The 12,550-nt window shown below is 42.9% G+C and overlaps 1 protein-coding gene across 1 annotated transcript; it reads right to left on the bottom strand.

Annotated features, from left to right (window-relative positions):
* Positions 1–11,380: 11,380 nt before the first annotated feature.
* On the bottom strand, positions 11,381–11,686 carry LOC123441714 (protein NRT1/ PTR FAMILY 5.10-like; the record flags this gene model as incomplete). Its single annotated transcript, XM_045117993.1, has 1 exon — positions 11,381–11,686. A coding segment is annotated over one exon (306 nt), but the record flags the coding sequence as incomplete, so codon positions are not given.
* Positions 11,687–12,550: the final 864 nt, after the last annotated feature.

Genomic DNA, 12,550 nt, shown 5'->3' on the forward strand with positions numbered 1-12,550 from the left:
GAATGTGCCCCAGATGGGATCTTGCGGAGACAGAAGCTTGCGGTGGCGGAAAAGTACTTTCGATGATATCCAGATTTTTTTGTGATTTTTAGGGAATATGTAGGCTCAAAACCTAGGGCAAAGAAGGTCCAGGGGGCCCACAAGCCTGGGGGCCGCGGCCTCCCCCCAGGTCGCGCCATGAGGGCTTATGGGGCCCCTGGGGACCCCCTGCCTTGGCTCTGAAGTCTCCTGATCTTCTTCCGTTACGAAAAAAATCTTTTCGGATTTTATTCCGTTTGGACACCGTTTCGAAATCTCCTCCGAAAGGGGTCAAAAACATGGAAAAAACAGCAACTGGCACTTGGCACTGAGTTAATAAGTTAGTCCCAAAAAATATATAAAAGGCATGCAAAACATCCAAAGTTTGACAAGATAATAGCATGAAACCATCAAAAATTATAGATACGTCGGAGACGTATCAGTACTCTCGACTTGATGAGATTCTCCTACTGTATTGATACCTTGGTTCTCAAACTGAGGGGAATACTTACTACTCTTGTGCTGCATCACCCTTTCCTCTTCAAGGGAAAAACCAACGCAAGCTCAAGAGACGACAGAAGATCTTTGTCGTCGTAGCAGAAGAATTTCTGGCGCCGTTGCCGGGGAGAATCAAGTCAAGAACTCATCCAAGTAAGTGTCGCAAACCCATATCTTGCATTTACTTTTTTGCCTCTCGTTTTACTCTCCCCCAGTTCTGAAAAAACAAAAATTTACAAAAAATATTTGCCTTTTTCGTTTGCCCTTTTCATTTGCCCTTTTCTCTCGCTTGCTTTCTGTTCGCTTGTGTGCTTGTTTGCTTGCTGAAGTCAACATGACTGAAAACACCAAACTTTCTGACTTCTCGAATACTAATAATAATGATTTTATTAGTACTCCGATTGCTCCCACCACTAGTGCGGAATCAAACGAAACCAATGCTGCTTTGTTGAATCTTGTTAAGAAAGAGCAATTCTCTAGCCTACCTAGTGAAGATGCCGCATCCCATCTTAATACCTTTATTGAGCTTTGCGATATGCAAAAGAAGAAAGATATGGATAATGATGTGATTAAATTTAAGTGTTTTCCTTTCTCGTTGCGAGATCGAGCAAAAACTTGGTTTTCGTCTTTGCCCAAAAATAGTATTGATTCTTGGAACAAGTGCAAAGATGCTTATATATCCAAATATTTTCCGCCGGCTAAGATTATCTCTCTCCGTAATGATATCATGAATTTTAAGCAACTTGATCATGAACATGTTGCACAATCCTGGGACAGAATGAAATTGATGAATAGAAATTGTCCCGCTCATGGCTTGAGTCTTTGGAAGATTATACAAATCTTCTATGCTGGCTTGAATTTCGCTTCTAGAAATATCTTGGACTCCGCCTCAGGTGGAACGGTCATGGAAATCACGTTAGGAGAAGCCACGAAACTCCTAGACAATATCATGACGAACTACTCTCAGTGGCACACTGAAAGGTCACGTACTAGTAAGAAGGTACACGCTATAGAGGAAATTAACTCGTTGAGTGCTAAGATGGATGATTTAATGAATTTGGTTGCTAGTAGAAGTGCTCCTTTAGATCCTACTGATATGCCCTTGTCTTCCTTGATTGAGAGTAGCAGCGCTACCTTGGACGTTAATTTTGTTGGTAGGAATAATTTTGGCAACAACAATGCTTTTAGAGGAAACTATGTTCCTAGGCCTTTTCCTAGTAACTCCTGAATAACTTTGGCAACTCCTACAACAATACTCATGGAAATTACAATAGATTACCATCTGATTTAGATAGTAATATCAAATAGTTTATCAGCTCACAAAATATTTTCAATGCGTCCATAGAGGAAAAACTACTCAAAATTGACGATTTGGATAGGAGCGTTGATAGAATGTCTAGTGATATTGATGCTTTGAAAGTTAGATGTTCTCCTCCCAAGATCAATATGGATGACACTTGAAAGCCATGCGTGTTTCCATGAGTGAGAACAAAGAAAGAACCGCCCAAATTTGTGCCAGACATGGATGGCTTAGAAAGGCGTGTTCTCGTGATGAGAATCACGAAGATCTTAAAGTGATTGGTGTGACTCCCATTGAATCTTTGTTTTCTTGTGTCAAACCTAATGATGATGGGGCTGGATATGAATCCACTTTGGTTGAAAAATGCCCTAATGATTCTGAGTCCATCTATCTTGGTGCTAAAAGCATTGAAAGTGGAGTAGAATATATTAAAACCTTGAGTGGTAATGAAGTTACTACTTTGGATTTCAAGGAATTCAATTATGTTAGTTGCTCTTTGATTGAACGCATTTCCTTGATGCAATCCATGCTAAACTCTCCACACGCTTATAGCCAAAACAAGGCCTTTACCGATCATATCGTCGAAGCTATGATAAAATCTCTTGAAGAGAAAATTGAATTGGAAGTCTATATCCCTAGAAAGCTTCATGATGGGTGGGAACCTACTATCAAAATCAAAATCAAAAACTATGAATGCAATGCCTTGTGTGATTTGGGTGCTAATGTTTTCGTGATTCCAAAGTCTTTATGTGATGTTCTGAGTTTTCATGAGATTGAGGAGTGTTCTCTTAATTTGAATCTTGCAGATTCTATTGTAAAGAAACCCATGGGAAGGATAAATGATGTTCTTATTATTGCAGATACGAACTGTGTACCAGTGGATTTCATTGTGCTTGACATTGATTGCAATCCTACATGCCCTATCATTCTTGGTAGACCTTTCCTAAGGACTATCGGTGCTATCATCGATATGAAGGAAGGGAATATTATATTTCAATTTCCTTTAAAGAAGGGCTTGGAGCACTTTCCTAGAAAGAAAATAAGATTGCCTTATGAATCCATGATGAGGGCTACTTATGGTTTGAGCACCAAAGACGACGATACGTGATTCTATCGCTTTATGCCTAGCTAAGGGCGTTAAACAATAGCGCTTGTTTGGAGGCAACACAATGAATTTACCTTTTTCTTTCTGTTTTGTTGCGTCCGCACCATCATAATTCTGTTATGATAGTGTCTTTTGTGTTTATTTCTGTGTTTGAGCCAAGCAAAACCTTTATGACTAGTCTTGGTGATGGTTGTTTGATCCTGCTGAAAAAGACAAAAACTTCTTGCTCACGAGAAAAAATTTCATTTTTATTCAGAAAGAGTTTTTGAGTTAATTCTTTTTTCTGCTGGTTGATATTCCTTTTGCCCAGGCAGTCGTAATTATTCAAAAACATTGAGGTAACATAAGTATATGAAGTATACTGATTGCTACAGACTCGTCTATTTTTGACAGATTCTGTTTTTGTTGGGTTGGTTGCTTGTTTTGATGAAACTATGGACAATATCGGCTGGTACTAGACTTGTAAAAGTGAAAATACAGTAATCTACCACCAATATAAATAGAAATCAAGATTGCTATAGTACCTAAAGGTGGTAGTTTGTTTTCTTTTGCTAATGATATCACGAGTTTCTGTTTAAGTTTTGTGTTGTGAAGTTTTCAAGTTTTGGGTCATGTTCTCATGGACAAAGGGATAAAGAGTGGAAAGAGCTCAAGCTTGGGGATGCCCAAGGAATCCCAAGCCAAATTCAAGGACACCAAAAAGCCTAAGCTTGGGGATGCCCCGGGAAGGCATCCCCTCTTTCATCTCCAATCCATCGGTAACATTACTTGGAGCTATATTTTTATTCACGACATGATATGTGTTTTGCTTGGAGCGTCTTGTATCTTAGGAGTCTTTTCTTTTTGTTGTGTCACAATCATCCTTGCTGCACACCTTTTGAGAGAGACACACACTCATTGTGATTTTGCTAGAATGCTCATTGTGCTTCACTTATATCTTTTGAGCTAGATAATTTTGCTCTATGTGCTTCACTTAGATCTTTTAGAGCACGACGGTGCATAACTTGGTAGTTGGCTTGTGCTATGAAAGTAGTCCCGAAGGTGATAGGTACCCAAAGAGGATACAAAAACCTCCATCTTCATGTGCATTGAATATAAAGACAAGTTTTGATTCCTCCCAATTAGTTTTGTTAGTAGGGTGTTGTGAATCTAGAAATACTTGTGTTGAGGTTAGTGATTCCCGTAACATGCACGTATGATGAACCGCTATGTTAGGAAGTCGGAGGATAATTGATCTATTGATTGTCATCCTTTGTGTTGCGGTCGGGATCGCGCGATGGTTAACACCTACCAACCCTTCCCCAAGGAGTATGCGTTTAGCACTTTGTTTTGATTGCTAATAAAAACTTTCGCAACAAGTATGTGAGTTCTTCATGACTAATGTGAGTCCATGGTATATATGCACTTTCACCTTCCACCATTTCTAGCCTCTCTAGTGTCGCGCAATTTTCGCCGGTACACAAACCCACCGTATGCCTTCCTCAAAACAGTCACCATACCTACCTACTATGGCATTTTCATAGTCATTCCGAGATATATTTCCAAGCAACTCCCACCGTTCCATCTCATGACTTGTGCCATCACTCTCATATTTCCATTGCATCATCGTAAGATAGCTAGCGAGATGTTTCAACGTCATACGCCAAGCTAGATCATTGCACATCCCGGTACACTACCGGAGGCATTTTCTATAGAGTCATCATCATTCTGAGCTTTGAGCTGTGAGTAAATAAAAGTGTGATGATCATCATTATTAGAGCATTGTCCCATGTGAGGAAATAAATAAAAAAAGAGGCCAAAGAGCCCAAATTTAAAAAAGAGAGAGAAGAGAAAAAAAAGAGGTCAAAGAGCCAAAATAAAAAAAGAGAAAAAGAGAGAAGGGAAAATGCTACTATCTTTTTCCACACTTGTGCGTCATAATAGAACCATGTTCTTCATGATTGAGAGCCTCTCGTTTCGTCACCACCATATTCTAGTGGGAATCTTTATTATATAACTTGGCTTGTATATTCCAATGATGGCCTTCCTCAAATTTCCCTAGGTCTTCGTGAGCAAGCAAGTTGGATGCACACCCACTAGTTCTCCTTTTGAGCTTTCACATACTTATAAATCTAGTGCATCGTTTGTATGGCCATCCCTACTCATTCACATTGATATCTATTAATGGGCATCTCCATAGCCCTTTGATATGCCGAGTCCATGTGACCATCTCCTCTTTTTTTGTCTCAGAACCGCCACCACACTCTATTCCACCTATAGTGATATATCCATGGCTCACGCTCTTGTATTGCGTGATAGTTATAAAAAGTTTGAGAAAGTAAGAGTGCAAAAACAATTACTTGGCCAATACCGGGGTTGTGCATGATTTAAATTAGTTGTGTGGGGATGATGGAGCATAGCCAGACTATATGATTTTGTAGGGATAACTTTCTTTCGCCTTATTATTTCGAAAGTTCATGATTACCTTGCTAGTTTGCTTGAAGTATTATTGTTTTCATGTCAATAGAAAACTATTGTTTTGAATCTTACGGATCTGAACATTCATGTCACATGACAGAAGTTACAAAGGACAACTATGCTAGGTAGCATTCCACATCAAAAATTCAGTCTTTATCACTTCCCTACTCGAGGACGAGCAGGAGTTAAGCTTGGGGATGCTTGATACGTCTCCAACGTATCTATAATTTTTTATGGCTTCATGCTATTATCTTGTCAAACTTTGGATGTTTTGTATGCCTTTTTTATCATTTTTGGGACTAACTTATTAACTCAGTGCCAAGTGCCAGTTCCTATTTTTTCGTGTTTTTGAGCCTTTTCACAGGAGGATTTTGAACGGAGTCCAAATGGAATAAAACTTCCGAAAAGATTTTTCCGAAATAGAAGACGATCAGGAGACTTGAGAACCAAGGAAGAGGGTCACCAGGGACCCCACAAGCCTTCATGGCGCGGCCAGGGGGTGCGTCCCAGGCTTGTGGGCTCCCTGGGCCTCCTCTGCCCTAGGTCCTTCGCCTATATATTCCCTAAAATCCGAGAAGAAATCAGGAGATCATCGAAAGTACTTTTCCGCCGCCGCAAGCTTCTGTCTCCGCAAGATCCCATCTGGGGCATGTTCTAGTGCCCTGCCGGAGGGGGATTCAGATACGGAGGGCTTCTTCATCAACACCATGACCTCGCCGATGATGCGTGAGTAGTTCACCATAGACCTTCGGGTCGATAGCTAGTAGCTGCATGGCTTGTTCTCTCTCTTGGATCTTCAATACAAAGTTCTCCATGATCTTCATGGATATCTATCCGATGTAATCTTCTTTGCGGTGTGTTTATCGAGATCCGTTGAATTGTCGATTTATGATCAGATTATCTATGAATCTTATTTGAGTTTCTTCTGATCTCTTATATGCATGATTTCATGTCCTTGTAATTCTATTCGAGTTGTGGATTTTGTTTGGCCAACTTGATCTATGATTCTTGCAATGGGAGAAGTGCTTGATTTTGGGTTCATACCGTCCAGTGACCTCACCCAGTGACAGAACGGGTAGCGAGGCACGCATCATGTTGTTGCCATCAAGGGTAAAAATATGGGGTTTTCATCATTGGTTTGAGTTTATCCCTCTACATCATGTCATCTTGCTTAAGTCGTTACTCTGTTCATCATGAACTCAATACACTAGATGCATGCTGGATAGCGGTCAATGTGTGGAGTAATAGTAGTAGATGTAGAAAGTATCGGTCTACTTGTCTCGGATGTGATGCCTATATGTATGAACATTGCCTTAGATATCATCATGACTTTGCGCGGTTCTATCAATTTCTCGACAGTAATTTGTTCACCAACCATAATATTTGCTATTTTGAGAGAAGCCTCTAGTGAACACTATGGCCCCCGGGTCTACTTCACTCCATATTTTCAGCCTTACACTTTTACATCGTTGCACTTTCCGCCTTCAGATCTCACTTAGCAATCAATCTTGATAGGATTGAGAACCCCTTTATAGCGTTGGGTGCAAGCTCTTTTGTGTTTTCGCAGGTACTCTAGACTTGATGAGATTCTCCTACTAGATTGATACCTTGGTTCTCAAACTGAGGGAAATACTTACCGCTCCTATGTTGCATCACCCTTTCCTCTTCAAGGGAAAAACCAACGCAAGCTCAATAGACGACAGAAGATCTATGTCGCCGTAGCAACGTCCTATGGTGAATATGCCTTCTGTGTGTCCCATAGCTGGCGTAGGAGTGCCAATGGGTCGGTCGAGTCTCTATCCCACGCATGTGCATTGTGTTGCTCAATGGGTTCTCCCATCTAGGTGATCCTCTTTCCTTTTCTTTTTACCAGAGGGATTAGAAATCCATATTAAATTCAAATTAACTCCAAATCCATTGATTCAAATTGCTATAGACTCCTAAAATTATAACCTATCCAAATATGTGTATTGCGTATTTTTCCAAGGAACTTTTCTGTAGTATTAATATTCCAATACAAATTTTAATATTTGAATCCCTACCTTGCAAAATTCCTAGAGAGCTCAAATCAACTCCAAATGGAGTGATTCCATTTCCAGAGACTTATAAAATCATGATCTAGTTTGCTAGACTTATCAACATTTTTGTCGGGCATTCTTTGTGCTAGGCCAAATAAATAGCACTTATTTCCATTTATTCCATGTTAAAAATCCATAGGAAATTCATACCAACTCCAAAACTAATGAGACCACTTCCAAAAGTCTTCTAAAATCATGCCCTATCAGATGGATGCATCCACTCATTTTTATGAGATTTGTTTGTCTGTAGACTTCCTATAGAATCACCAATTCCTCCTTTCCACCATTCAAATTCTTAGGTGATCCAAATCTCTTAGAACAAGCATTAAGGAATTTTCTTATGACCAGAGATGTCCAAGAAAAATAAAACTCTTGTTTATAGAGCAGTTTTGTTTTCTTCTTGTTGTGTGGCTTACCATGGTTATTTCCGACGATAGTTGACGAAGTAGATGAAGTACTTGCAAATAGACAAGAAGCATGGGAAGACCTCGAAGTCTTTGCTGAACCAGGCAAGCAGCCTTCGACCATGTCTAAGAAACTTTTATTTGCATGTCATATAGCACCTTACTTATGCATATATTCATGTTGTATCGGAGATCCCCTTGTTGGGTTGTACCCGAAGAACACCGCGTTGAAACCTGCACTTGGGCATGACCCTACCACCTATGAGGGTTATGCATGTGGGATGTAGTTAGTTGCTAGTAGGTGCTACGCAAAAAGGGATAGGAATATGCATGGTGACGATGAAGGGAATGTTCACAAAGGCTTTTCAAAATACCGTCGGGTGCCACTAATGCCCAAGGGTGATGGTGTTGAGATGGATGACCACTAGAGAAAGAAGTGGTGTACGAAGAAAGGTTTTGTGTGTGTGGTTTCAGGAACAGGATTAGATTTAAGATTTGTCGACCGTCCGAAGCTTACATGTGCGACCACGATACCCCTTATGGGATGGGGCTTTGTTGATTACCTTGGTCGATGCTAGAAAAGAGCCCACATTACTAGTGGCGAGAGTGATGTGGTCACTCTAGATATGGTGTCATGCTAGGTAGGGCAACCATGAGCAGTTTTTATAGTCACTGGGCACACCGTTGGTCCCTGCATGTATGATATGTTCTAGAGCAAGTCTCGTATGATGTACATCATGTGGGTTGTGTACCAATCGAGTGGACTCTTTGTTTAGTGTTGCCAAGGGAAAGGAATTGTTTAGGTGCTTACCACGAGTATGTAATATACCGCAAGTCATGGATAACATGGAAGTTCCCCGAGTCTTGTGGGTACAAGCTCAACCTCTGTAGAGTGTTAAACTATTCAAATAGTTGTGTCCATGGACAAGGCCAGTTTGGTAATCCTGCTTAAATGACGTCCAGTTGTTTACCTATAAACCAAGTGTGTGTGTAGGGGGGGAGAGTATGAGAAAAAGATGGTGATATGAGAAAGACGATGCTTGAGCTAAGTCGGGTGACTTGGCATGATGGGTGAATAAGGGATGTTCGAACTTCAGTTGATATTGATATATGTAACATGTTCATTGGGTTACCGCTATGCCTTGTGATGCATGTTGCACAAGAATATGATCATGTAATTGCACTAGGGAAAATCTACTTTCCACAAAAAATGGCATACCAGTGTTATTTCATGTTTCATTATTACCTTGTTCCACAACATGGTTGCTTGCGAGTACATTCAAAGTACTCATTGGCTTGCCACTTGTTATTGCATTGATCAGGTAAGAGAGAACATTAGATGATGAAGACTACCTTGGTGACTTTCCTGCGAACTAGGACGCTTCCCAGTCAGAATGCGTGTAGGTTAAGGTTGATGGCATGGGTTCACTACTGGAATTCAGAATTTTGCCGTCTGCCTTGCCTTTGCCGTCTGCTGACGCATGGCAAAGGTAATCTTTGTCGTCAGCTGTCACAGTGCTGACGACAAAGAGGTGGTTGATGGCAAAGGTTTAATTTGCCGTCGGCCACCTCTTTGTCGTCCGCTGGCGGACGACAAAGAAGCCTTATGCGGACGGCAAAGGGTGGGCAGACGACAAAGCCCCCCTCCCCCCCCCCAAACGGCCGAAACCCCACCCCCACACACCCCTCCCCTTTGTCGTCTGCCTGGGACTCCTTTTCCGTCTGCCTGGGAGCACGGCGGACGGCAATGGGGACGGCAGCCCACCAACCACACTAACGGCTGCCCCACCCGATGCCTCCCCCACCCCGCCCCTTTGTCATCTGCCTGGGACTCCTTTGCCGTCTGCCTGGGAGCACGGCGGATGACAAAGGGGACGGCAACCCACCAACCACACTAACGCCCGCCCCCTCCAACCGCCCCTTCCCACATACGCGACCCACCAGTGCATCTGCGCCCCACGCCGCCTGCCGATGCCCACGAGCTCCGCGGCCACCCCTAGGTTTCCGCCTCAACCCCGCTCCTCGAATCCCGACATCCGGCATGAGGTGCTCCGCACCGACGTCCCGCTGCTCTGGCCCAAGGTGGCCGCGCCGCGCTGCCCCGTCGTCCCGCTGCTCCGACCCAAGGACGCCATGCCGCGCCGCCCCGACTCCCCGACGACCGTCACAGCCGTCCTCCTCCTCGACCTGCCGCCGCTACTCCTCTTCACCTCTTGTCTTATTATAATCGAATTAGTACAGTTGAAGGATGCGTACTAGCAATAGTTTTTATCGAAAATCAGTAAAATTTTAAATTTTTCATAGTAAGGCAGCCCCTGCTCTTAAGAATTCATGTCCAAGAGTATTGTAATGCCAAGGATTTATCTTTTATTCCATTCTCCCATTGGTTGCTACACATATTTGAAAGGAAAATCAATGGTGTTCTTGCATTAACCTCAGAACTACTCCTTGCGTCCAGAAATACTTATCGCTTATCGGAGAAATTGATAAAATTAGATGTATCTAGAATTAAAATACATATAGATACATCCATTGCTCCGACCGGACGGAGGTAGTATTAAGTAGTAATCTGTTAGATTGAATCCATACTAAACGATGATGGAGGTGACCATACTATATTCAGTATTAAAAAGGTCCATGTTGTATGGATATGTACTGTATCAGCACAAGCATGTGTTCATACAGAATTCTTGATCAACTTTATTATGCTTTATTCCAGGAGACAATTTACTTTTAGTTCCATACACTCTACAGTTTATTTACTTCCCTTGCTCTAAATTATTCTGGTGTTAACTTCTCCAAATGCATGGTACTACGAAGTGCAGAAAATCCTACACTCCTCAGTTTATCCAGTACCCCCAACTAACTTCATGATTCTTCATTATTTGCTACTATCATGCATTTTCCGACCATAAAATTGAGTGGGCTCATTGGGGAGGCTATTCTTTGAGAAGATCAAAGTACAGCATGGTGACTTGCTTTGTAACATTGCGTGATACCAGATTTTAACCGACCAGAACTTGATTTCCATAGCCTGAGCATACTTGACTCTGATTAACTTCCGCCCTTTCCTAGTGCAAACTCTTTTCAACTACTCCTTCCGTCCCAAAATTCTTGTCTTAGCTTTGTCTAGACCTGGGGGAGGGTTTTCCTAGTACGTCCCAGGCTCGGCGCCCCCTCCACCTTCCCTTCACCCACTGTTCCTGATCATAAAAAAGTGGTGTCTATAGAAAAGAAAAAGGTTTAGGGTTGAGCACATTATTCTATCTTTGAAGATCGACCTGGTACCCTCCCAAAAAAAAGATCGACCCGGTCCTCCTGATTCATGAGCACAGCGATATGGGAAGCACTATGTTGTGGTGTGTGTGCTTCCACCGAACAAAACAATGAAATTTTGAGACAACCCTCTCAACCATAATATTCTCAACAAAAATACTACTACTACTACTACTATACGGTGCCATGCGCCACTCGTGCGATATTTCTTGGACCAGTAAACTCGTTATCGTTCAACCAAACACTACCGAAAAGATCCACAGAAAATTTGATTGAGCAGAAGGAAGAAAGTTGTGCTTGGCGTCGACGAAGGAAACGAATCAGGGGGCGTTGTGCGGAGTTGGCTGACCGTGATGTATAGCATGGAGGAGGCGACGATGGTGCGGTAGCGGCCGAGCCACGAGTCGACGACGGTGGCGCCGAGCAGCGGCAGCATGGACGCGGCGCCGGACCAGGCATTGACGGCGCCGGCAGCGGCGGCCGTGCTCTCCCCGAGCAGGCCGGTCTTGTAGCTGATGAGGTTGGAGGAGATGTCGTAATACGCGAACCCCCGACCCCCCAACCCCCGACGCCACTGACCCTCGACGCCACTCACCCTCGACCCCGACCCCCTACCCCGACCCCCGACGCCACTGACTACCCAACTCCTGAGCCCCGACACCTCTTCGGCCTCTTGTTGACCGAAAAGACCCCAACCCCCGACGCTAGTGACCCTCGACCCCTGACGACACTGACCCACATAGTTATGAGTTAGGTCACATAGTTATGTTAATTATAAAAACATCATATTTGTGTTGATCGTGTGAATTTCAATGTGCAGTTGTTCGACGACCTCTACGTGCATAGGACGAGCTCCGCCCTTGCGTTTGTTGGTGAGCATAAATGACTTCTCCTCCTACCCCCTTAATTTGCTCTGTCCCGGTCTTCGTGCCGATGAAACTTGTTAGCTATAGTTTCTTCAATCATGAGTATGCCTGACCAGTATGCGTCTCCCGTTTGAAAGGGAGACATCTATAAATATGCATTTCTTTGCATATTTATAACCGCCATCCTTTCGAATTGTCCAACATTATCCATGCACAGCCCGAGTATGTGTAGATTGGGTTCGCTTTCCCGTATGCTGTGCTCTGGATCCGATGCAGAATTTCGTCAGTGCCTCCTTGTTGTTCTCCGGTACACATCCTCTCTGCTTATTGCCGAGACGTGTATCAGGAGAACAGCAGGGAGGTGCTGCCGAAATTCTGCGTCGCATCTGGAGCAGAGCATGGAAACGAACCCAATCTACACATACTCGGGTGGGATTAGGACCTATCTTTCCTATTAGCGTGTAGGTTGCATGGACGTAATAAAACTGACAAACTTGATTAGCGTATGAATATAGATGATGAATTATATATTTATTTCTTGTGCCCCC

This window comes from Hordeum vulgare, chromosome 3H (assembly GCF_904849725.1).
Source record: "Hordeum vulgare subsp. vulgare chromosome 3H, MorexV3_pseudomolecules_assembly, whole genome shotgun sequence".
Lineage (NCBI taxonomy): Eukaryota > Viridiplantae > Streptophyta > Magnoliopsida > Poales > Poaceae > Hordeum > Hordeum vulgare.